This window comes from Plectropomus leopardus, chromosome 1 (assembly GCF_008729295.1).
Source record: "Plectropomus leopardus isolate mb chromosome 1, YSFRI_Pleo_2.0, whole genome shotgun sequence".
Lineage (NCBI taxonomy): Eukaryota > Metazoa > Chordata > Actinopteri > Perciformes > Serranidae > Plectropomus > Plectropomus leopardus.
The window spans coordinates 32014162-32040168 of record NC_056463.1 but is presented as its reverse complement, the minus strand read 5'-3'; the positions used below and the strand labels follow the sequence as shown (position 1 = coordinate 32040168).

Below are 26007 nucleotides of genomic sequence, written 5' to 3'. Positions count from 1 at the left end.
TAAAAGATTAGTTGGTTTTTGAAAACCAGTTTTCCTCTGAGTGCTGTAATACCTACCCATATTAGATTTAATTTTAGATGATTTATACATTGCCTTTTTAAGAAACAGCAGGGTTTAAAAGCCAAAAAAACGCAGAGGTTATTGTTAAAAATGTCAATCTCAAGTCAGCCGAGTTAATCCAAAGTAAGCACTACATGTGGCCATGTTTCACTGTCTAATATTAAAGGGATTAGGTCAGTGTAACTGAAACCTGGGAAGGAATTTTAAGTGTCTAGTTGTTGCACAATCCTACCTCAATGAAGCAAAAAGACAAATCACGATTCTACTCACAATTTAGACTCAAGTTGGATTTGAACCTCAATGATTTTGGACAGAGGGACAGGGACTCGGTATCAAATCACAACCCTTGCTAATGACCAAAAGCTCTAGTCAACCAACTGTTTCAAAGCAAGCAGCCATTTGGGGCTTGTTACACACTTACTTTGGTATTTACAAGTCATAAACAAATAGTGAAGAGCCATTTAGCCTTCAGGTGTGAGGTGTACACCTGCTCTGCAAATCTAACTTCAGTCACATCCAAAAAGTACACGAGTGCAGAGGTTAAGAGTAGGAAAATTAACAAACTGAGAGCAAAATGTAAAATGTTTTCTAAGACAAGAGGGAACAGATTCATCAAAGTGTTTTCTGTTCTTCGCAAAAGAAAGAAACTGTCTCTGTGTGCAATGAATTTAATAGGCAGATAGTGATTGGGTCCAGTGCTGCCAGCTTCCCTTGATGAAAAGACATGTTTCTATGAGCCATATTTGTCAGGATGTCCCCGGGACTATGTGACACATGAGATGGGCAATTAGGCTTTTTGTTATTTGAGCTACAGGTGGCAAATTTCAACATCTACATGCCTGCAGAGAACTTCTGCACAGCTTCTCCTGATTTCGTCAACCACAGGAATCCTCCAGTGCTTCCAACCATCTATTGTGTCATAAAAACACTGAGATAGAGAAACAAAGCGGCCTACAGCTACAGAATGGAATGACTCCCTCCAGTTTAGTTAAGATTGTCTTTGGTCCAATCTGTCTTAACCATTGCCATGCATCCTAAAGGCCTACAACATATACCCCCCCTCCTTTCAAACCCCCACCACCGCCGCCACCCTGATTCTGGGAGCAAAATCAAAACAAACATGAGCAGAGCAGCCTTGGGGAGTTTAGTGTGTGGAGGGAACAGGGGGATACAGAGGCAGCACTGTGCTGGAGCCCATTTTCTAAATTATCTTTATTCAACATTTCTCTGAAACAAACCCCCCCCTCCCTCAAACCCCCGCTCTCTCGTCCCTGATCCAAAGTGGGAGTGACCCGGGGATTTAGGAGGCTCTTGTCTCTCATAGGTACAATGTTCCATTCATGATAGCCATCGAGCCATATTGAATGGCTGACCTGCTCTCTGTTTTCAGTGCAGGGGGTGCTGGAGTCAAGGGCACCCAGTTCCTTCAGGTCGGGAACATAGAGACCCCTCTTTATGGGTGACGTTGATGCCAATATGACGTGACCGCTATCCCATTAACAGTATCAACAGAGCCAGAGCCAGAGCCAGAGAGAGAGAGAGAGAGAGAGAGAGAGAGAGAGAGCCCTATTGGGAATGGTGAAGCTTTGGCTCTCTGTTTTTTTTCCAGGTGGCAGGGGGGTTGGCTTTTTTTTGTTTTTTTTTTGCGCCTTCTGGGGTGGTCCAATTCCACTTTGTTTTCAATGGGCCCAACCCCCGTTCCTCAGGTCGGAGGGGAAGTTACATAGGAAAGAAGGGGGGGAGACCCCCCTTTATGGGGTTGGGGGGGGATACGTTGATTTTAGCGCCAATATTTTTGGCGTGGACCGTATTTCCATTAAACAAGTTATCAAAACAAGAGCCGAGCCAGATGGCCCCCCAGAAGCCAGAGAGAGGGGGAGGGTGAGTGGAAGGGAGGAGAAGGAGAGTGGAAGGGAGGGAGTGGGGGAGAGAGAGGAGAAGAGTAGGGGAAGGAGGGAAGGGGGGAAGGGGGGGTGGGGGGGGGGAGAGGAGAGGGGGTGGGGGGGGGGGGGGGTGGAGGGATGGGGGGGGGGGGGGGTGGGGTGGGGGGTGGGAAGCGGGGGGTGAGGAGGGGGGAAAGGGAGGGGGAGGTGGGAGGGGTCGGTGGGAGAGGGGCGGGGGATGGAGGTGGAGGGTGGGGAGAGGGGGGGAGGTGAGGGGGGGGGGGAGTGAGGATGGAGGAGGGGAGGGGGGATAAGGGGATGGGGGGCGGGGTTTTCGGGGTTGGGAGAGATGGGGGGGGTGAGTGCGGAGGGGGAGGGGGGGGGGGGGGGGAGAGGGGGAGATTTGCGGGGGGGGGGGTGGGAAAGGGCTGGGCCGGGTGGGGGCTCTATGAGTGTGGGGGGGGGGGGGGGGGGGGGGGGGGTGGAGGGGATGGGTGGGGGGGGGGGGGGTGTGGGGGGGGGGAGGGGGGGTGGAGGGGGGGGGGGGGGGGGAGGGACCTGGTAGGGGGGGGGAGGGGGGGGAGGGGGGGGGGGGGTGGGGGGAGGGGTGGGGGGAGGGAGGGGGGGGGGGGGGGTGGGGGGGGGAGTGGAGGGAGTGTGGGGTGGGGGTGGGTGGTGGGGGGCGAGGCGGAGAGTGGTGGGGGGGGGGGGGAGGAGAGGGGGGGAAAGGTGGAGGGTAGGGGTGAGGGGAGGGAGGGGTAGCGGGGGCGGGTGGGGGGGAGGGGGAGTAGGGGGAGGGGGGGGGCTGGGATGGGTTTTTTGATGGGGGGTTTGGGGGGGGTGGGTGGGGTGCGGGGGGGGCGGGGGTGGGGGGGAGTTAGGGAGGGGGTTTTTGAGGGGGGGAGGGCGGGGGGGGGGGGTGGTGGGGGGAGGGGGGGGCGGGGAGGAGGTAGGGGGGGGGCGGGGATAGGGGAGGGTCTGAGGTTGAAGGGGGTCGGCGGGGAGGGGGGGGGTGGGCGACTTTGTGGGGGGGGGGGGGGAGAGGATAGGTGGGTGGGAAGAGGGGCGGGGTAGGGGGTGGGGGGAGGGGGGGGGGGGGGGGGGTCGATGGTTTTTTTGAGGGTGGGGGGGGGGGAGGGGGTGCGGGGGGGGGAGGGGGGGGGGAGGGGGTATTTTTTGCGGGGGGGGGGGCGGGGGGCGGGCGGGGGGGGTGGGGGTGAGGGGGGATGGAGGGGGGAGGGGGGAGGTGGGGGGAGGGGCGAGTTGGTGGGGGGGTGGGTTGGGGATCGGGGGAGGGGAAGGTGGGAGGGGGGGGGGGGGGGGGGGTGGAGGGAGGGTCGATGGGGTGGGAGCGGGGGGGGGGTTAGGGGGTGGGGGGGGTGGTTTTATCGGGGGGAGGGGGGGAGGGGATGGAGGGGGGGGGGCGGGAGGGGAGGAGGAGGGGAGGGGAGGCGGGGGGGGGTGACGGGGAGGGTTTTTGTTTGGTGGAGGGTGGGGTGGGGGGGGGACGGGTTTTTATTGGGTTTTAGATTTTGTTTTGTGGGTATGTTTATTTTTTTTTGGTTTTTTTTTTAAAATAGGCGAGCGCGCATTTGGGAGAGGGATGGGCTGCAATAGCAGCATTTAGGGGGGGGGTTATTAGACTGGGAAGTTGAGAGTGGGTGGGGGGGGGGGGGGGGGGGGGGGGTTTTAGTGGGAGGGGGGGGGGGAGGGGAAAAGGGAGGGGGGGTGAAGGGGAGGGGAAGAAGGTGGGGGGGGGGTGAGGTGGGGGGGATGGTGAGATGGGGGGGGGGGGGTGGGGGGGGGGGGGGGGGAGGGGGGGGGGGGGAGTGATTGGGGGGGGGGGGAGGGGGGGAAGGGGGGTAGTGGGGGGGGGGGGAGGTTGGGAGGGATGGAATGGGGGGGTGGGGGGGTGGGGGGGGGGGGGGGGGGGGGGGGAGGGAGAGGAGTTGAGCGAAAAGATGGGGGGGGAGGTGGATGGGGGGGGGGGGGGGGAATAGGGGATGGAAAAGGGAAGAGGGGGATGAGGGGGGGGGGGGGGGGATAGGGGAACAAGGAAAGGGAGAAAGGGAGGAGGTGGTGTGGGGGGGAGGGGGGGCCCAGTAGGGGAGGGAGGGTTTTCAGAAGGAGGAGGGGGGGGGGGGGGGGGGAGTGGGAGGGTGGGAGGGGGGGTTACGTGGCGACTGGGGGCATGGGGTTTGGTCTAGGGGGGTGGCGGACGGGGTGGGGGTAGTGGGAGGGGGGAGTGGGGGGGGGAGGAGGGGGGGGGGTTCGGGTGGTGGGGAGGTCCTGGGGGGGGGGGGGGGGGGGGGGGGTGGGGGGAGGGGGGGCGTGGGCGGGGGGGGGGGGGGGTGATTATTATTTATATTAATATTTATTTATAGGATTTATTATTTCGTTCTTATATTTATTCCATACGGGTGTGGGAGAAAAAATGGGGGGGGAGGGGGATGGGGATGGGGGGGGGGGCCAATTTGCCCTCGGGAGGGCCCCCCCTGGGGGGCGGGGGGGGTGGGGGCGGGGAGGGGGGGGGGAAGGAGGTGGGGGGGGAGGGTGAGGGGGGGCTGGGGGGTGGAGAAACCCCAAATTTATTTTATGGTTTTAGTTTTGTGGGGGGAGGGGGGGGGGGGGGGGGGGGGTGGGGATAGGGTGGGGGGGAATGTTTTTTTACTGGTAGTGTTTTTTTTTTGGCATTTTCTTGTGGGGGGCTGGGGGGGGGTGGCAAATAGGGGGTGGGTATTTAGGCGGGGGGGGGTTGGGGGGGAGGTGGGGGGTGGGGGGAGAGGGGTGGTGGGGGGAATTTTTTACGGGAGGGGGAGGGTGAGATTTTGGGCAGGAGATGAGGGGGGGGGGGGGAAAATAAAAAAAAAACGGGAGGGGGGGGGGAGGGGGGGGGGGGGGCGGAGGGGGGCGGGCAATAAAAAAAAAAAAATAAAAAAAAAAAAAAGGGTGGTGGGGGGAGAGGGGGGGGGGAAATATGGGGGGAAGGGGGGGGGGCGGGGGGAAGTGAGGGGGGGGGGGAGGGGGGGGAGGGGGTGGGGGGGGGGGGGGGGAGGGGGAGGTGAGGGGGCGGGGGGGGGGGAGGGGGGGGGGTGGGGGGGGGGAGGGGCGGAGTGGGGGGGGTGTGGGGGGGGACGGGGCGGAAGTGGGGGGAGGAGAGGGGAGGGGTGGAGGGGAGTGGAGGGGGGGGGGGGGGGGTGGGGGGAGGTAAGAAGACGGGGGGAGGGGGGGTGGGGAGGGGCGGGAAAGGGGAGGGGGGGGTGCGAGAGCGGGTGAGGGGGAGGGGAGTGGAGGGGGAGGGGAGGGGGGGGGGAGTGGGGAGGGGGGGGGGGTGCGGAAGGGGAAGAATAGGGGGGAGGAGGGGGAGGGGGGGGTATAAGGGGATGAAAGATTAAAAAGGGGGGGGGGAGGGAAGGGAGGGGGGGAAGAAGGGGCGGGGAGGGAGAGAGGGGGGGATGGAGGAGGATGAAGATTGGGGAAGGTGGAGATTAACAATAATAGAAAGAAAGAATAGGGGGGAAAAAGTGGGGGGAGGGGAAACGGGGGGGGAGGGGGTGGGGGGGGGAGGGAAAGGCCAGGAGGAAAAGGGGAAAAGAAGGTAATGGGGGAAGGGGGGGGGAAACGAAGGCAAGGAAGGGGGTGGATGGGAGGGAAGCTAGGGGAAGCGTTGGGGGGGGAAGGGAAGCGGGGGGGGGAAGGGGACAAAGCAAAAAAAAAGGATAAGGGCGGAAAAGCAAGGGAGTGGGGCGGGGAAAGGGAATAATTACAAGAAAAACGATGAAGCTTACACACTCCTACTCTCCCCCCCCACACACCCTTCCCCTCCCTTCTCCGCCTCCCTCACCCCCCCATCCCCTCCTTTCATATCCACCCAGCGCTCCGTCGTGCAACATTCAACCGAGAGGGAGGGAGAGAGAGAGAGAGAGGGAGGGAGGGGGGGCTTCAAAGATTCTCTCTCTCACACACATAAACACACACAAACTCCCTGAGTGTACATGCGTGTGTATGTGCGTGCGTACGCTCAATTTGCCAAAACAGTTTTTCCAGTGTAATTGGGCTTGGGGTACCTGTGTCCATGAGATAGCGCAGCCTCTTCTCCACGCGAGCTGCTCGGGCGTCTATGTGCCTCTGCTCGCTCTCCAGCGCAGACAGCTCCCCAACCACATACTGACTGGTGTCTTTGAACGCCTTCTGTCAACCAGAGAGAGAGAGAGAGAGGGAGGGAGGGAGAGAGAGAGAGAGAGAGAGAGAGAGAGAGAGACTGGAAGGGGAAAGGGCAATAAGTCGTGTTGTTGGAGCTGCAGCAAAATGGAGGCCAATTAAAGCCACAATGTTGTAGGATGTGGTTAGAAAGAGGGGGCTTGGGGGTCGCTTTGGAGGATGAGGGTGATGGGTTAACAATTTCCATCTCTCCCTTTCTGGGTTGCATTACTGTAAGGATTCTGTGCAATTTTGGGGGGCAATATAAATTGGCAGAACTCCCAGAAAGAAGCAACAAAGCAAGCACAAGGGTCAAAATTGCATCCAAAGTTTTCCTGGCAGCAACATGCTCATGTCATGATTAAAGCAGTGAAGCTGAGCCAACACCACGGGCACCGTCAGCCAATTAGAGACCCCTTTGCAGAAAAGCCACAAATGCAGCGCCCTGTGGTTCTCCGTCCCATTGCTGCAGGACTCGGGGCCCTGCTGCTCTCTGTTCTAACAGTACAGTGTGGGAGTGATTTACACCTGGCATGCCAGGTGAATGTGATTAACCAGCTGGTAGGGCAGAAAACAAACATTACTGTGAGTCCTGGGCAGATTTGAAAACCACTTGTTAAACCTCAGGCAACAGCCACACTCTGTCTTTCACTGCTTTTAGGAGAGCTAGATGCAAAGGGGTAAGAATCAAAATCAGAATCAGCTTTTTTTGACCAGGTATGTGCACAAATAAATGGACTTTGACCCTTCTCATATGTTGCTATCTGTGTGCATACACAGAATGGACATACTGTTAAAAACATGGACAACGGGGCGTCTAGCAGCTAAGTTGGTAGAGCAGGCGCCCCATGTACAGAGTGCGGATTTGAGTCCAACCTCGCCCCTGTGCTGCATGTCATCCTTTTTCTCTCTGCCTTTCACGCTACGTCTATCTATCTATATCTAATAAATGCAAAAATTCCCCTAAAAATTATCGATATATTTTTAATTTTTAAAAAATGAAAAAAACAAGGACAACAAAGCTGAACAAGGTAAACCCAAGCACTTCTCTGCAATAAACATTTGACTTCTACAGATATTTATGTAAAGTATGTATGTAGTACATAAAACAGTCTGAAAAAAGGTGTAAAGGTGTAGAATGCAAATGGTGCTGGAATAAATAAAAAGTGATAAACATAAAAGGCTGCTTTACATACATGAGGTAGGTGGATATGGCAGCATTTACATGGGCGGATAATGAGAGAATTGGCCCCAGGTCACAGATATGCAAAAGCCCCACCACTTCTCCTACATAGGACCAAAAATACAGACCTGGTGGTGGTTTTGTGTCTCTGTGGTAATTTTGTGTGTTTTTGAGGGCATTGTGCATCTCTTTGTGCTAATTTTGTGTCCTTTTGTAAGTCCTTTTGTGTCTCTTAGAGGATATGCCGTGCCTCTCTGTGGCTGTTCTCATTTTTTGTCTCTTTGTGGTTGATTTATGTCTCTGAGGTAATGTTGTTTCTCTTTGAGGTACTTTTGTTTGTTTTATGGTTCTGTGTCAGTGGTTGTTTTTGGCCATTGTTATTTTGTCTCTTTGCAGTTCGTTGTCATCTTTTTGTGGACTGTTTGTCTCTTTGTAGTTGTTTTTTGTCTCTTTGCTGTTTTTCTATAGCTTGTTGGCTGGTACATTGGGCCCCTGGGCCCTTACATGTTTATGGTGTGTATTTAAACTATAGAAATGTCTTATTTAACTGGTAAGGTGGGTGCTTGGTATTATAGGGTAATTTACTGGGATTGTTCCTGACACTGTGGACGGGTGGTAAGTGTACATTATAGTGAGGTCCTGTGGTGATAAGATAATAGTGTGTCTGATTGTTTTGGCATATACTGTTCTCTAACACCAGTTAGACTGAAGCACTTTGGCTAATTTGTGTGAAGGGTATGAAGTGATGTTACCTGTCTGCATCCCGATTCCGCAGGTGTATACGTCCTAGATGGAGGGCAGGCTGGCACCAATGATTTGTTTTCTGCGGCCCTGACTGTCCATTGTGGTCTGCTCTTGACCTGTTTGGTGGCTGATCCAATCCAGACAGTGATGGACATGCAGAAAACAGTCTTTTATTGTATCATCAGCTTCTGGGGCAGGCTGAACTCCCTGAGCTGGCGCTGGCAGAACATCCTCTGTTGGGCCTTTATGCTGTTGGTGTTTCAGAAACCTAAAGCATTCCATAGCAGACATAGAGCTGTTCAATATGGTGATGGGAAGCAGGGTTAGAGAACTCATCCTGAGGTCTACTATCATCTCCACGGTTTTCTAGCTGTTTCAAGCACACCGGAAGATCAGCTGTCCAGCCTCCCATCTGTGTGCAGACTCATCGCCGTCCCTGATGATGAACGTTGAGATGAACATGTAGTATTGCGCTTCAACAACATTAAGGGACTGAAAAGAGATTTAAAAAAAAAAACAAAACAAAACAGAATGGTCAAAATTGAAGCAGCAGAGACTGAAATATCCCAAATTTTAGGTCAAGCTCCCAAAACACTGGCTCCTACATTTCCCATGATGCAACTTGAGAGCACATTTAGACCCTCTACTTGGTGATCTGTCAAACTCCACACCTCCAGTGCGCAACACAGGCTTTCTGTTAATTAAATTTGCAGTCTCCAAGCCTAGATAACCCTGATGACATCACCATGACCTCATCAGGGTTATTTTTCAGATTTGAAAAAACTCAAGAGACACAGAAAAACTAATAACTGTTTCCATAGGCTGAGTAAGACTAACAATGACTGTTAAACTGATCATCGTGTCTAAAATTGATGGAGTGCGCCTTTAAATCCAATCATTTGACTTTATATACCCCACTATTCCTAATCTTAGTGGCACTTATCCAGTGTTCTTCCATCTTTCTAAAATGGTTAACTTTCTTGCTTTTCAGTTTTTTGAGAAGCTTAATATCCACTTGAGGCTAAGAGCTAGAAAGACACATAGGCTTTAAAAAGAAGATAGATAATATACTTGTTATGAATTCTTTGTGTAATTCCCATAGTTTCTGAGATCTGGAAATTTTCAAATTTAGTTTCCATAGTTTCTAGACTTCCATATGAATCATATAATTATCAAATGTCCTTACTTTGCCTGCTTTCCTTCCCTTTCTGGACATGAGCCAGCTGTTTCTGCAGAGCAGCCTTCCAGATGATGACGATGGCAAGGGACCAGCAGTGGTGCTCCCACGGTGGCACATAAATCTTTCCATAGGTTCTGAAAGACGAGCATTTGCCTCGAGCTGTTGACAAAACGTCTGAAGAAGTTACAGACTAGAGAGGCTTTAGAGAGATTGCCATTTTATTTTCCGTTGAATTTCTTATTCAATAAATACGTTAAATATAAAAATCACAGCTGTATAAACATTCAAATAAAAAAAAAAATTACACAGCAGAGTGGAGCTCTCGACAGTAGACATATTTATACTTTTCTCCTTTTTCAGGTATTTTCTCCAGTTGCCTTAAGAATTAGATTCACAAAGTAAGGCTCCCTTTTGGATATTCAAGCACTTTACCCTTCTGAAATGAAAACAGTGTGTGAAGACCTACAACAGCGACTGCCACCGACTGTTAAGCTTTTCACAGAGGCCTAGTTATGAAGGCTTTGCTTCAGCGCTACAACTCACTGTATCCCTCAAATACTCTTCCAGTGCCAAACCTAAGAAAATGCAAGTCTAGTGTAAATATGGCAGAGGCCGCACCTCTCCAGTTTTCCCCTCATAGTGGTGGAGAGTGCTCCATCAGCGGAGAGAGCATGGTGAGCCTGTGGTTGACCCACAGTAAAGGCAGTGGCGAAGGGAGGGTGAGGGAGTGTGTGCATGTTTGCAGAGCTTCGATATACTTAATACTACAGGTCAAAACTGATGCGATACTTCTTGACGACATAGTTCTCATCTGATTGTATTTTCACAGTTTTTGGGTGAGCTGCAAATACAGTTGAATGTTTTGTGCTCCTATTAATGAAACAGTCTCTGTTTAACTCACTTACCATGACAGTGCGGCATTGTCATACAAGCTGTTCAGCATTTACATATCAATAGTGTATCAGGGGGAGGGATTTCGGGCAGAGCAAAAACATTGTGTAAGGAGCAGAGAACTTTCACATTCACCAGTTCACAATTCCAAATTTCAACAGCTATCTTCAGTATTTTACCAGCCAAATTTTTTCCCTCAAAAAGTATAAACACAAGTTCTCAACATGCCAGCACATCAACTTTCCCGCAACATCCAAAACATTGACCACACTGGGCTGGCAACTGTAATAATCCACCCGGACAGTGTTCGGAGTTGATTAAGGTTAGGTGTGATGCAGGTTGGATTTGGCCTCGTAAAAAAAACCTGGTCAGGTGAAGGCTCTGTGACTGATGCTCTGTGGGGCGTAGCAGCAGTTCCCACGTGGGCCGTCATGCTCACTGCAAACAGCAAGCTAAGAAAACAAAAATGATTGATGTGTGTTAGGCTTCACTTTTTTAAGATTACAACACACTACCAATTTTAAAAGTTCCCCTCCAGACATGTTTTAAAAGCATGTAAAAATACTCAGCTGTGATTAATATTTTGTTTAACTGGTTTACTCATATGAAACTTTGAAGGAGAAAAAAAAAAACTCTGGAAATGGGCTGGAAGCACATGACACTCTTTCTCCCTTGCTGAGTAAATCTGGATCAGGCTTTGCACCCCGCTCACCACTATTTTTGTGGTAGAAGAACCAGAAGCCCCTTTTACACTTGCTGTTCAAGGCAGGAATATCGTGACATGCTGCCTCACTCTTCTGTATAAAAGGTGAGATCACGGCATGTGGGGACAGAGCGATCTCACCTTTAGGCCGCCGTGGGAGGTAGTAACAGTGCCAAAATGTCTGTAAAAACAGGACAGCCGGCAGGTTGGGATCATGGGCAGGACAGGTGTGACATTTTGACGGCGTGTAATGTGTGCAACGCACCGCGGGAGATTTTAAAAGCAGCTTTAAGCAGTTAACGTCTAACTTAAAGAAAAAAAAAACAGTGTTCCTAAATGTCCACAAATTGGGAAAATAATGAGATTTGGGAGCTCCTTACCCTCCCACCAGAGGACACAATAAGCCACCATATATCAGAGATGGTACATGATTATTATTGTTTATAAACTGCCACTGATACGCATGTTAAATGTTGCACTAGAGAATGATGCTGTAGTGTTATGCGTTACACCTGCCACGCCTCTTGATTCTAGGATGCTGGTATGCTATCTAAAAATCAAAGGATCAGCATTATGCCACAGTTTTTTTGGTTCTGTTCAAAAATGCAAGGGTGGAATAAAGAGCTCTATAGCAGCTTTATAGCTGTGTGCTCTGTGTAAAAAGGGGCTGGACCAAACACTCTTAACAAAGTTAAATACCAGTCATTTATGATAATTTACAGCTTCAGTGTATGTAACCCAATAAAATGGAATGTACTGACATTTTTTCTTTATCCTACTTTCTCTCAATCTACCCTTTAAATTTCTATTTCAATCACCAATTTCCTACATTTCCCTTTAAACAATTTGAACTCATCATCTGAAACAAATTCTATTATTTTATTTTAGGTATGAGTACTGTACTGTACTAGCCATGGAAATACCTCTGGTTGGAGTTTTAATTCCTTGTCCTGTCTGGCCCTTACACTGATCAAGCAGGTGATGTATAATTAAATTATTGAGGGTTTAGTGCTTCAGCTTTCAGTGTGGACATTGTAACTGGGCCACTGAAACAGCGTGTGGACATCTAAATTGTCCGATGGTTACACAGTGTAATGGCTGTCAGCAAAAAAAAAAAAAAACTGCTGCTTGTTTTTGGTTGTAGTCTAAGGTCACAGACAGACAGACAGACGTGGGTGTTGCTGTGAACCTCTCTAGTACAGCTGCTGTTGGATCTGTGCCAGCGAGTACGGCTGGCTGTGGTGTGGTTTTATTAAAATAACAGCAGCAGAATAAGAAGCCACGCTCTATGTGAAACTTGAGTAGCCTCTAGAGTCATTTTTGCCCTTCCCCCATCCCCCTTTTTTTAATTCATAATTCCCCAGGAATTTCTTGCTGAGAACAGGATATTGTCTGGGCTTTAGGTATTCACTCTCCGTCCAGGAACTGAGCCCAGAAAATACTGGGAATTAGGCTGTGTATATAGGTTACAGCTAGAGAAGTTCAAGTATATTAAAATGTAACTTATATAAATACTACATTGCTTTTTATATAGTTTAGAAGTTTGTTTATGTAGCATACACTTAAATACTTCCACACTTCTTTTTATATCGTTAGAGTTTTATAGTTTAGATCTGACAAGCACTGAATTTACACAGTTTTTTTAAAAAAAAAAAAATATATATATGAAGCAACTCAAAATGTATGCGAAAGGAATGAAGTGTACATGTGTGCTGTTGTGTCTGGTGTTTGTGTGTTAGGAGGGTAACTCTTTTCACAAGGTAGGCTTTACAAGAGGGCAGAGAAAAGAGCAGCCCAGGGCTGCACTGAAATGAAATCAAAGAGCCAGACAGTCCTGCGGGGTGGCCAGCACAGAAAGAGAACGGCTCATATTTAACTAGTGGAAAAATCTTTGATGAAAGGACATTTCATTGCAACTTCAGGCAGCCATTCCTGACTTGACCCCCATCATCACCTTCCCGTAACAAACCTTATCAGCAACGTTCTCAAAAACACACTCTCACGAGTAGGAGAGAAGTTTATACAACACAGCGGGAGATACTCACAGCTTCTGACAGAGTCTGCAAGAGGTTCTCGATCCAGAGATACATCCCTCTGAGTTTCCTGCATCTAAAAAAAAAAACAGAAGCTTGTTAGCAAACAGCTATACAGCATGGACATTAAATATAGATATAGGAACTAAAAGGCTTTCTTCACTGACCATCATAATTTTTTTACTAACGATTAGGTAGTATCTAAAAAGAAGTCTCAATTGCATATTCTGCCTTATCAGTGGCGAATTCACTCATAAAGTCTGATGATGTGTGCCTAATCCTTGAGTTGAGTATTTGAAAAAAATGCGGGCTTACCTTGATATGCTTTTTGAGGTATTCAGCTCTGCTCATGAGGCTTTTAATCTGGTGTGAGACAAAAAAAATCCAACATATGTAATTACAAATCAAAGCAAGTGTTCGCTTAAGCTTACATAAGTATTTGTAATACTGATACTGTTCTACAGATGTTTTTTAGCCACGCTTGATCCTAGGAATGGCGATGTCAGTCAGTCAGTCCACCACTTTGGTCCAAGCTGACATATTAACAGCTAATGGATGGATTGTCATCACATACAGACATTCATTACTCCCTAATGACTTTTACGATCCCCAGACTTTTCCTCTTGCATCACCAGAAAATTCATATTTTTTAGGGATGCATCAACAGAAAGTTAATATTTTTTTAAGGATACACGATATCAGTATTTTTTTTTTGCGGAAATCCAATATGCCAATAAAAACAACCCATTTGGCTAAAAACTGATACAGATATTTATATATCCACTTTTATCCCCACCTAATTTTAGTATCATCAAGTCTCTTCTGCAGGGGAATTAACATTATATTATGCATACTCTACTATTGTGATGTTCCTCCAGCAGATGGAGACATAAAATACAATGCTACTCTCACATATTCAGTATAACAGAAGTTGATTTTCTCCAAATAAACCAAAAAAAATCACAGTTCAACTACTGGATATATTTTCAGGGTTGTGTTTCATACAATCTAAGACAGCCAGAATGTGCAACGGCTTCTTCCAACAGGCCATACAACTTCTGAACTCTCTGTAACCTGCGCAATTATTAATTTTACCCTTTTTTAGTAGTTTTTAATCGAGCTTAATTAACTTTTTAAATCTGGCACTTGATTGCACTTTAAAAGTATTGCAGTTTATTGTCTATTGCACTTGTCTCTTTTTAACTGCTGCTCAGTGTCTTATTCCTGTTTCTGTTTATAATTATTATTTTATTTTGCACACTGGTCCTGAGAAACACTATTTTGTTCCACTGTATGTGTTTCTCGTAGATATGGATGGAACGACAATCAATAAACTTGAGTTGATTTGAGTTGAGTATTTACTATATAAATTACAGTGTCATGCAACAGGAAAGCGGTAACTTTAAGATGCATGGGGACATAAATGCTTCGTCAAAATCAGCTTTAAGTGATCAGCTCTGCTGATATGCTTCCTGCTCTATTATTTAAAAAAAACATTTCGTATGCTACGCATGTGCTAGTAGTAACTGCCGTCATCATATGCTTTGAGGGTGCTATGTGCTGTGGTAATCAGTTCTCTGGTGATCATGAAGGCTCTTGGCTGCCCCTCATACCTAATTATATCACTTCTGTATTACAGTATAAAGCAGGCCCTCTTGGGTATTACTGCAGTAACATCGGAAGGTTATAATCACAGGAGACCTTCACGGATGGCTTCCATAATGTCCCTTTAAAACACCAATCTGTTGCAGCAAATAATCATTCTGACCACAGGTTTTTGGTATTCAGCCCTGACTCCAACCTTATGTAGCCACAACACTTTAATCACAACCCCTTTAATCACCAAGCACAATAAATGTAAAGGAAAGCTTCATGGGCAAGGACAGTTCATGCGGCTTACTGATAACTTACAGAGTTTTAAGTACAGAACAACAGAACCACATGTATGTTTTGCTGTAATGACACTATATCAACATACAGCGAACAGATCAAAACTGAGGTTTAGATATGAGAATCTGGGATATTGAATCACAGCTTTAAAAGTCTAAAGTGTGCTCTACAGTAGATATGAACACACACTGAGGCCAGTCCTGGCAGCATGTGTTGGCACTTTTGGGTTCTCACATACACACATGCTTTCTATCGAATCCCCCATCCCCACCTCCCTAATGCTGTGTTAGATTATCACAGCCGCATCTGAATTTACTTAAGACAAGCACCCATAAAACTTCAAATAGGGAGGTCTATGAGGCCCACACAAACCCTCCATCCCCCCTCTGGGCTTTGTTGGAATACTGCTGTCTGTTGTTGGCTCAGTCGCTGGCTAAACAATATACAAAAACACAAGTGTTTTGGGCCATTAATGGCAGACATGCATAAGTCCTTTGCATGTGTTTGTCAAATTAGAATATCAATGCTACTACTCAGGGTCTTGATTTCTGAAATTTATGGCCATTGAATTAAATGGACCATCAAAACATGGGGTTTATTCAAGTATGTTCAGGTTGGTGTCCCAAAGCACGTATGTAGTCTACAGGAAAGGTCTTATAAGTGCAACAAGACAAGAGTAAGACTGTAGCCTGTAAAACCAAACCAGTGAGCTGAATGTAGAGCTGAGGGACACTGCAGATTTGGGAGATAGGTCTGTTTGTCTCTGTAGGTTACTCTCTTCACATACAAGCAGTTTTGTGATCCATAAAAAAAAAGATTATAGCCACATTAGGTATCCAATTATGGAGTGGACAGTGATCTATGTGTATGTTACAGTAGTAAAGATGATGGATTACGTTATCTGGCTTTTATCACAAAAGCATGTGACTGCTGGAAAAAGGCTCATGGGACATGTGATGAAGCATCCACTGTGCTAGGTGATCAGCCAAAGGCTTGTTGGAGGTGACAGATACTCGTTCCTACCGTGTGCACTCAACCAGAAGCTGTTCCTCACCAACTCACCTCGCTGTGGAGCAGCTCTTTCCTGCGGCCCTGGGGTTCGGCTAGCTCAACAAGAGGGAAAAAAAAGAAAAAGAGAGAGAATAATGAGAAAAGGAAAGGAGGAGAGAGTCCACTACCTAATCACCTTGTTTGTTCAAGAAGAGATCAACTACTAGATTGGATTTCGCTAGCGTGTAGACTGAGGGGCTCAAGGGTGGACTCTAATGTAGGCCAGTGTTTTCACAGTCAGTCATCCTGGAGGGGAGGGTGACAGAGAGGGAAGAGAGAGGGGAGGAGAACTCTCTGGTGGCAAAGCATGTTGGGAAGCTGTGCAACAAAGAGCTCTTAGCCAAACAAAGAACCAATGTTTTCTCCCCACAATCCCCCTGCTGGTTTCTGCTGTGCCACACAACAAGGCACTGGAGAGAGAGAGGGGCTGGTTATGATGGCATGGGATTAGTCGGACCAGTTTATCATATATTAATGACCAACAGACAAAATGAGGTTGTAGCATCTACAATCTGTCAAGTCAAAAAATGTCAGACTTTCAACACCTACTTGACGGCTCTCGTTCATTAGCGAGATAATAGTTTTTATTTGTTTCCAGTGTGTAATAACACAGAGAAATGAAGTGTGCTGTCTGAATGGGAAGCAGATGGCACGGCTCTCATACCACACACAGGGTGCTGGCACAGGGTCTCATCCCGGCTCAAAGCCACATCTGGATCGCTCTATCCCACCTCTTCCATTAGGCCGATCTTCCAGATGAGCTCATGAGCCCAGTCTAATGGACGCCAGGCCACAAAGAGAGTCTCTTCTGCCGTGCCTCTGTCTGTTTGTCTGTCAGTCTGTCGCTTATTAAGTGTCCCCGACTCTCTCCAAGTCTATTGCTTCACTCGGTCTCTGTCTTTCTCTCTGTCAGTCAAGTTGTTTTCCATCTCTCCGAGACTTTTCTGAGTCTGTTTTATATCCATCTGTTAAAGTCTACCTCTTCTCTTCAGAATTTTCTCTGTTTGCCTCACTTTCTCCATTTCTAATAAAGTATTTCTATATGTTTAATTTCTCCAAGTTGTTTCTGTCTCTCTTTTCCAGCCTTTCCTTGAGTATCACTTTCTTTGTTCTGCTATTTCTTGACCCGTCTCAGTTTTCTGGCTGTACCCTTTACTCTAAATGAATCTGTCTCACAGTCTGCTCATTGTGTCCACTCTTAAGATCACTGTATTTGTCCTTCTGACTATGTGCCTTTCAAAGCAACTTTTTCTCCAAGTCTCTATTGTTCTGTTTATCAAAAACAAAAGTGTGCAAACAGACACAGCCATCTGTGGTCTTTGAATAATGTCTTTGAATGCAGAAGTATCAGATTATTACAATAATTACCTGCTGTCAAAAAGTCCTTGAGCAAGGCTCCAGTAAAGTGGCTCAGTAGCCAATAGCAGTAAGGTACAAGTTATATGTGGAAAACCATCCTGTGTGGAAAGGCATGAGTTTATCTACCTGCTAGTGCCAACAATAGTTCTCCTAAGCACTGCTGGTACACATCCAGGGCTTCCTGATGATCCACTCCACTCTCCTCCTGTAATGAAAGGTTGAAAATGAGGCATTGTGGGCCCCCGTGGTTCTTACATAGTTTAGCTATTTCAGTCTTTTAGCATTGCAAAATTAGCTTATTCATTATTTTTCACTTTTCACAAATATGAAAAGGTTGGCAGGACTAACAGTGTCGGATGAGCAACACCGCGAAATAAATGTTTTATGTTCACCAATGTTCTTAAAAGTCTTCAACAGGGGATTGATGTGTACCCTGCTGGTTTGTTTTTAACTCTTGTATTACTTCTGCTTCACCTCACTTTTGTGTGTATCTCTATAGCAGTGCCATCATCCAGTGGCACTCCGCTCTAACCTTAGCAATAGCGGCGGCGGCCACCTCCAGAGCAGCCAGCAGTCGTGGTTGGTCTCGAGACATTTCTGGAGTGAAAAGAAAAAAGAAAACAGTACTTTGAGTCCTATTCTATAGCCGTGTAAACACAACATCAAGAAGAAAATATGCTATACTGTGTTATCAGCATGTCCCTACAGTGTCTTAAGACACCAGTATATTGCAAAGGGTAATGGAGCATAAGTGTTTCTGAGATAACATCCTAAGAGCCAGAACTGACAATCTGTAGCTGACCCTGACCTCTGATCTCTGGGGCAGGGAAAAGAAAATTAAAATTTCCTCACAGAATTCATTAAAAGTGCTGTATCTCTTTCCATCTACTAAACCTTTTTTTTGGGACAATGGGTGACCGGAGTGTAATGCAACTTTAAAACAGAGACCTTCGCCCACTTTCTCATTTGCCTGTAACACCCTGTGGACTGACTTCTATGTAAAGGACTTGTGCCGAATTTTTGGGAAAAATCCAAAGAATGTGATGAACCGCAACCAAGAAATCCCTTTCTGGCAGAGAGACCTAAAGGGAATTTGCGTCTCTCTTCAGCTCTGCCACAACATTAAAGTAAGCAACAGTAGCTAACATTAACTAAAAAATGATGTCCGCTAACGTCAAACAAACATCACAACAAAGAGTCCACATATGCTGTGTTTCGGTTATATATGTTGTACAGCAACAGCCCAAGGACAGACCCTGAAAAAATCCCAGAGGAAATGCTGACCTGTAAATATGTTGTGGTATTAACTGACTAATTAACTGACTTGCTAGCTAGCAAAATGCTGTATTGAGTGGATCACATCAGTTAATTCATGCAGACTCCTGAGGCTGGTTTGCAACTCCTGATCTATGCAGCATAGTTAAGTTACAGCTAACTGGGCTGCCAGTGAACTAACCGTAACCTTAGCTTAAGTTAGCCAGCAAGCTGTAAAGCTACGCTGCATGCATCTACCACTGGTTGCTTTGTAAGGTCAACTGATAAGTTCATTTTCAAACATCAAGTCATGGAGTCACTGGTCCAAATGAAATATAAGAGCATGCAGATAGTAACATTATTCTAAATATGTCATTTGTCTATTTTGTCAAAATGATTTCAGTCAATCATTCTCAGTCTCTTGTTAGTCAATGTTGTGGCCCGCGCAGGCGCTTGCTCGAAGCTATGGAGGATGCTGACCACAGTTCACTTAACGGCCTCAGAGAAAGGTGTCACTAAAAACAATGATTCTCCTCAAGTTAGAGTACATGGCTACAGAACCTTTAAAAAAAGTTGTAAAAAGTATCAAACATCTTTGATATACAACAATTTAATGCAATTTCCATGATATGTTCGAAGATGTGGTTATAAGAATAATATTTTTTAAAAAACTAAACCCCCATTATTTGATTAAAACCAAGAACAAAAACACACATTTACTCAGGTTGTCCTGTCATACACCCCCTTACCAGACAAAGCAAACACTGACATACAGTGTCCCTGCTTCTGTGCTGAGACGTGTTCATTACCTCGGAGGACATCCCTGGAGGTCTGGGCCTCCTCAAAGCTCAGTCTGTTGTCTGAGGCCACCAGGGCTTTCAGCTCCTCGGCTCTGGATACATACTGGCTGACCTGCGGGAAGTCCTCTTACATTGACTCAACTTAATCATGTCAACCACACCATATGCTCTCCATCCACACCATATGGTATTCATAGAGGAGAATTCATTCCAACTGAAAGCCACTGAAGTGTGAAAAAAAGACCAATTGAAAATAGACAGTAATCCAAATGTGAATGCGGGGAGTGTTTTTCAGGCCTACCTTCTGCCTGAGGGCATCTTTACGTTGTCGGTCTGTCTCGTCTAGGGAGAGCGCAGAGAAGACATGTTTTGGTTTTACATTTAGTGCGTTTACTTTGCCAGTTTATTGTGGTGGAACAAAGACGGTGCATTGTTGAAGGGCTTAAGCTACAGACAGGATATGAGAGTAGCTGTTGCTCTTACAGTGAATGGCAGGGACAAAGTGCTCAAGGGCACTGCAGTAAAGAGAGAGAGCGGCAGATCTCTCCCCCTCCTGGTCCTTCTGAACGGCCTGCAGGACCAGCTCTTTCTGCAAAGAGAAAATAATAACTGGAATCACTGAATGCAAATCGCCACAACTCTTCATTGCTTATGCATGCATGCAGAGTCATGCGTGAAGGCACATGTGGAGCAGGCATAAGTACAAACCTACTAACACATGTGTACAAGTGTTCCGCGAATTACACACACATTATTCATGGTTGTCTAGAGTAGACGCACACATGCCAGCATATACTTTCTTCTTCTTTTCTTACCGCTTTCACCAGGCTCTCTGCACTCGGCATGTGCTCCATATCCACAAAGGGGTGGGTGAAGAACTCTGCAAAGGTGATCCGGGCATCTGGATTTCTCTCCAGCAGCCGCAACAGAAGGTCTCTGCAGTCCTTGGATACCCTGGCCCCAGGAGGGAGCTGATGCACAAAGCATGACCTTATTATGCTGCACTCAATCCACAAGACAGTCCAAGGGAAAAGGACAGCAGATTGTTGCCAGAGACATTCTTGTCTCACACCGCTACTTTTTTTTAAAATCAAAAGATGACCTTAAAACTCTATGTGAATCAATGGTTAATGGGCCATAGGCTAATGCAATCCATTCAATTCAAGCCTCAAGTTTGACACAAGAATTCAAGTGTTTTGAAAGCCCTCCATCATTAAAAGTAAAGTTACCCCTCACTGTCACAATGGAAGCTAACATTTGGCATATGTATGCAACGGACAAATCAGGATCGAGACACAACTATATTTTTTAATAGTCAGCAGTTATGTTTCATTTCAACATATCAAACTTGAGACAACATTAATCTAAATGTTGTCTAAATGTTAAGCCATATTAATTAAAGGTGTTTTTACACAAAAAAAACATTCATTCAACTTATATAAAAGACATAAGTTGTGTTTCTGAACAGGTCATGATTTTATATATCATAAAGGCCTATTAACAAACCTGGAAAAATATCTTAATTTGAACCCCAGATTGTTCTTTTATTTTTTAGCCTGGTAACTGGAGCTGAGCACCTCCACTGTCAGACTGCCTGAAGTGGGATATGAGTGTAGTGGGAAAGTATGCCATCTAGTGGTTTTAAGGTGACAATTCACTAATACAATTAGGGAAAAAAGCCCTCAATAATCAGCAAAAATGTGTTTTTTAAGAACTTAAAAGAAATACTTCACCAACAAACTGACCATTTGCATATCAGTTATGCCATTTTACCTTGTACTTAAGAAGACTGTTTTTTTGTTAGTTTTTTTTAACATACCTCCACAGAAAATGGCAAACATAATGATTTATTGATGGATTATTATTTGAAACTTATGTGAAACTTAAATATGCTCTCTTCAAAGCCCGAACAGGATATAGTGAGAACTGAGCATAAACGAATGAGAATAAATGAATGAAATAATAAATGAGGCTTGAATTGTACTGCACAAGTTGTGTGACAACTGATCTTTTGATATAGTTTTGCTGTTGTTAAACGTAACCCCCAGTCAATCAATAAATCAATATGCTTGCCATTTTCCATGGAGGTATGCAGGAAAAGTTTTCTCCGCAAAGTCAAATTAACACAACACAACTAACTGATTTTCAAATGGTAATTTCACTGGTTAAATATTCCTCCAGAGGTAACTTTAGACGTTAACAGACCACTTCATATTTTTAAGTTCACCGCTTCCCCACCGCATATTTGGATGATTTAATTTATTTCAGTTTTTTTGAATGGTTTTGCCCAAAAATGTAACTGTTTCTGAAACAATCACTGAATGAAATACAGAACTTCATATACTGACTTCTATCATCAAAAGAAACTAGTGTGCACGCATCCAGTCAAAATACACACAGGTGGAGGACAAAAAATGCGTAACTGCATCAAAAATAGAAAAAGGTCTACATGTTGAGCTCCCAATGGCTAGTTTTTTATTGTTTTCACAGGGCAATGTTTCAATCGACAAGGGCTTCCTCAGGCAAGTGTGACACAAGACAGACTGTCTTTTTTAGTGTGGGTGACAATCAGCCAAAATCACAATCACCTGTTGATCATTGAACAGGGACAATAAATACAAACACCACAAGAGGGCGCCGGTCAGCCATAGTAAAGGTACCTTGTGTAATCTTGTGTTTGTATTCATTGTCTCTGTTCTTTGTTGTTAAACAGCTGCTAACAATTTTAGTTGCCACCCATACTAGAATAGACTGTCTTCTGCCACATTTGCCTGAGGAAGATCTTGTACATTTGAAACATTGCCTCATCAAAACAAGAAAAATGTCCCATTAAGAGTTCAACAGTGTGCGGGCCTTTTTCAATTTTTTAAACTGTCATCAAGCCATTTTCCTAAAAAGCAGCTCATCTAAAAATAAATAATTCCGCTTTACAGATTTTCAGATATTCTACACATTGACATTTGGAGTATACTCCACATGTGCATTAATCAAATGACAAATATGTAGCACAATGTAACATGATTTTAGGGCAACAGTGCAAGCAATGAGTCATTCATATATATAAGCAGGATTGCTGACTGTCTCGGTCCAGTTATTCACTAATGGCCGAACGCATTTATTGCTCAAAACTTACCTCAATCGGTTGGTTGCTGCGGATCTTCTCCTCCAATTCAGCATATGACCTTGATGCAAACGGTGCTCTCCCAAACAGTGCCTCTGCATACACACAAATTATGTTCAGTAGACAATTCCAAAAACATAATCTGCTTCATCCATGATTCAAATGCTTATATTGTATTCAAAAATGACCTTTATTTAGCTGCCTTAAATATCTTTTGCATGAAACTGTAACTTGACATGAATGCTGATGGTCTGCAGGGATAACATCTTAGCCAACAGTTTGTAGATTACATGCTACTATATTTGACTTAAAACCTCTCTCCTCGGGTATTGAGCATTGTCACTCTATGCAATTATTGTTGTGTTCTATTGCGCCATGATTGTACAATTACTGTACCACACAAAAAGGCGGCAATCCAGGCCACCATTTTATGATAACTTGCACAATTTTGTTTGCGACCTTCTCGGCACGCTTGTTCAAACCTGCAGGGCCCGCTGACTGATTAGACTTTCACAATTAAAAAAGAAGTGATCTTGGAGAAAGTAACTAATTGTGGCCCTGAGGGTCAAAACACAGCATTTCCCAAAACACAACGGCATTGCATAAAACATTTTAAAAAAACAATACAACATTTCACAAAACACAACCAACCACATGTCCCAAAACAACATGGCATTTCACAAAACAACAACATGTCAAAAAACACAACCACATTTCACAAAACACAACAAAATTTTATGAAACAACTACATTTTACCATGTTGTTGTGTTTGGATCAAAGTCATTGCGTTTTTAAAAAATGGCTGTGTTTTCTGAAAAAATGTTGTGTTTCTAAATGTTATGTTTTGTGAAATGTTGCAGTTGTGAATGTCATTGTGTCTTGACCCTGAGGGCCACCATACCCACACTACACAGCACTAGACACATTTACAACAGATCGTGACTCAAGGGAATGCCTTTTGGTCACCTCGAAGCATAATGAAATAGCATTACAATTGACAGTATTTCACATTCAGAGGAGATGGAAAGGCAAAAACAAAGTACTCACCGTAGAGAATGACTCCTACTGACCAGAGATCCACCCTGGAGTCATACTGGCGTCGGCACACCATCTCAGGAGCCATGTAAAGAGGGGAACCTCTCAGGACACTCTGCTCATCCCATGGTGACATGTACTGGGCAAAACCAAAATCTGAGAGCAAATCAGAGTGTAAAAAAACAAGTTCACCATGACAGGTTCTAGGAGATACAATCTCCCTAAAACAGATGTGTTTAAAATGCAAAATGCACAAAGGGATGCTGTTTGAAGCCAAAAGTCTAAGTAGAGTTTAATAAGCAAATTTAGCATATGCAACAACAAAGCTTACTTTCTTGGTCTGCAGATATAACAGCAGAATAACATTAAAGTTATTTAATTCTTCTGGTGTCTGGTATGTTGCTGAAATTATCCCAATCAAATGCAAATCAATATGTGTTTACTTGATTGTTTGACTGTGTGAGCGGGGATGAGATCACCTGCTAGTTTTAGGATAGAGCCGCTGAGCAGAATGTTCTGGGGTTTCAAGTCCAGGTGTGAGATGTTTCGTTCATGAAGAAACTGGAGGGCACAGGCTGGTAGTGCAGGCGCACATATAAAAATACAATGATACAAAACCCACATCATGTGGTCTGGAAGCTTGCACTGAGCATAAACATGTATCAAATAAGAACATCTGTTATTTCTTCTGACACTTGGTACTCAAAGAAGGTGTTGACATGATAGCAATGCTGATTTGATTTCTTGAAGATGTATTACTCACCTATCTGTTGCAGGAATCGCCGAGCCACCCTCTCAGGTAAAATCCTGCGACTGCGAATGAAGCGGGAGAGATCTCCTCCAGAGCACCACTCCAGGATCAGATAAATATTCTCAGCATCCCACTGATGAAAGATAAGAATTCAGACAAACAGTATAAACAAATACTATAAAGATTTATTCTACAATATAAATATATGCTTTTTGGGTGCAAAATTTGTAACTACACTGAGAAAGTGATATTCCCAGCCATGCTTTCTAATAATGTCATGGCCCCATAATCAACATATAGTATTGTTTAAATGCGCAAGGCATAGTTTCTTTAGATATTACGGACTGGATTTTTTTCCCAATACAATCCTTGTGCACACCACAACAAATCTTAAAGCTATGAAAGAGCTCACCTGAAAGTCTTTCAGCTGGACTATATGTGGGTGACGCATCGTCTTGAGGATCTCAATCTCTGTGAGCAGGTTTTCTGTAGATGCCCTGTTTAGAGTCTTTTTCGCAACAACCTTTACTGCCACTACCTCTCGATTGTCCCCCTGCAACATCACAGTCAAACGCTAAATTTCAACATGCACTTTTAACTACAAATCTAGACTGAACTTTTAATACCAGTGCCGTTCGTTGGTAAGTGTGGACTGTCAAATGTGTCAAATGTGTCAAATGTGGGAATGTAGGAAGCACGTTTAATAATGAAATTGAAATATCATAGTTTATATTACGTATGATAAGCAAAGTCAAAAAAAATATAGGGAATCTCCCTTAATCCAAACTTAGGGCATTTATGTTTTTTTTCCCCCTGACTCCTCCACAAACTCACCTTTCTGTAGGCTTTGTAGACTGTAGCATAGGTACCACTGCCCAGCCGCTCTGTAAGGATGAAGTCAGACAGTTTTGGAGGAGCAAAGCTGGATGCTGAAGCCATGCTGGTGACAGCAACATCAAATTTCCAAAGCAGGTCTGGGCTGGAATGAAAGATCAATAATATGCTATTTATACCAAATAAATGGCCTCTTATCCCCCCTCTGTGGAGAGGACAGACGCCAGTGTCAGCAGCTGCAGAATAAATGCTGCTGGCCTTCGACCTGGTAGACCAAAGGTTCCTCTCTTGTACAGGGAGGAGTGTTTTTTTAACAGTACAAACATGGCTCCTTTAGTTAAGGAACTATCTATCTACACCTTTAAGCTTTATACCGTTAATAATATAATTTATTATTTCACCACTGTGTTTGTCAATCATTTAGTTAGTTAGTTAGTTAGTTGCAGGATTTTTTTCGACGGGGTGTCTCTTACTGCGTTGTTTGCAACGTTACAAGCAAGCAAGTTAAACCTTTACTGATGTTTATTCTGTTTACTGCCTCTTCTCATATCCCGAGTACATGCCGAATTTAAGCCAGACTCCTTAAATATCTTAAGCTGTATCCCGGTATTCATTTGTCCTCCAAATAAGTAAAGAAGCTGTAAACAGCCCGGTAACTGAACTAACTTGGTGTACAGTTAGCTGCAAGTTCTCGCTAGCTAACGTAGCACTAGCTTTGCTGGCAATACACAGTTAACATGTACGACTAACGTTCCGGTAGTCAACTGTTAACGTAAAATACAAGTCAAACAGTTTAGTTAGACATTTCTGCATTCATTCAAAAGCTGACACTTACCTGTAGGCTCACAAATCCACGTCTATGTTTACATTGCTGACAAGTCTGGTCGCATGTTGTACTGCAGTGATCAGCCGACATTCAAATGTGGAGGAAAACGCTTTACTGCCTGCTAGCGTCGGTACTCCATTACTGTAAGTCCGTGTTTTGACATTGTAATTATCTTATTGTTAGTATATGTTATTGTAATAAAACATAAC

The 26007-nt window shown here is 45.4% G+C and overlaps 1 protein-coding gene and 1 pseudogene across 2 annotated transcripts; both read right to left on the bottom strand.

Annotated features, from left to right (window-relative positions):
* Positions 1–2058: 2058 nt before the first annotated feature.
* LOC121944256 lies at positions 2059–10574 on the bottom strand (annotated as a pseudogene).
* Positions 9461–25894, bottom strand: ulk3 (unc-51 like kinase 3). 2 transcript variants are annotated; one of them, XM_042486200.1, is made up of 17 exons: positions 25808–25894; positions 24973–25117; positions 24551–24691; positions 24151–24271; positions 23867–23962; positions 23400–23543; positions 22364–22446; positions 20046–20201; positions 19714–19819; positions 19532–19572; positions 19240–19342; positions 17709–17773; positions 17303–17381; positions 15830–15870; positions 13193–13240; positions 12890–12953; positions 9461–10593 (listed from the first exon to the last, which is right to left on the bottom strand). In XM_042486200.1, the coding sequence occupies exons 2-17, from the start codon at positions 25075–25077 to the stop codon at positions 10577–10579; spliced, it is 1410 nt and encodes a 469-aa protein (XP_042342134.1). In that variant the 5' UTR covers positions 25078–25117; positions 25808–25894; the 3' UTR covers positions 9461–10576. The 2 variants fall into 2 exon arrangements, with proteins under 2 accessions (XP_042342134.1, XP_042342143.1); XM_042486209.1 differs by having other exon boundaries at positions 24973–25022; positions 25808–25822.
* Between the last annotated feature and the right edge of the window lie 113 nt (positions 25895–26007).

Excerpts from the sequence above, each read along its gene's own strand:
- ulk3 (XM_042486200.1), bottom strand. The coding sequence starts at position 25,077 with ATGGCTTCAGCATCCAGCTTTGCTCCTCCAAAACTGTCTGACTTCATC. Across the intron at positions 19,573-19,713 it reads CTTTGTCCCTGCCATTCACT|ACGAGACAGACCGACAACGT; the intron begins GTAAGAGCAACA and ends CGCTCTCCCTAG. Across the intron at positions 15,871-17,302 it reads ACTATTGTTGGCACTAGCAG|CCGAACCCCAGGGCCGCAGG; the intron begins GTAGATAAACTC and ends TTGTTGAGCTAG.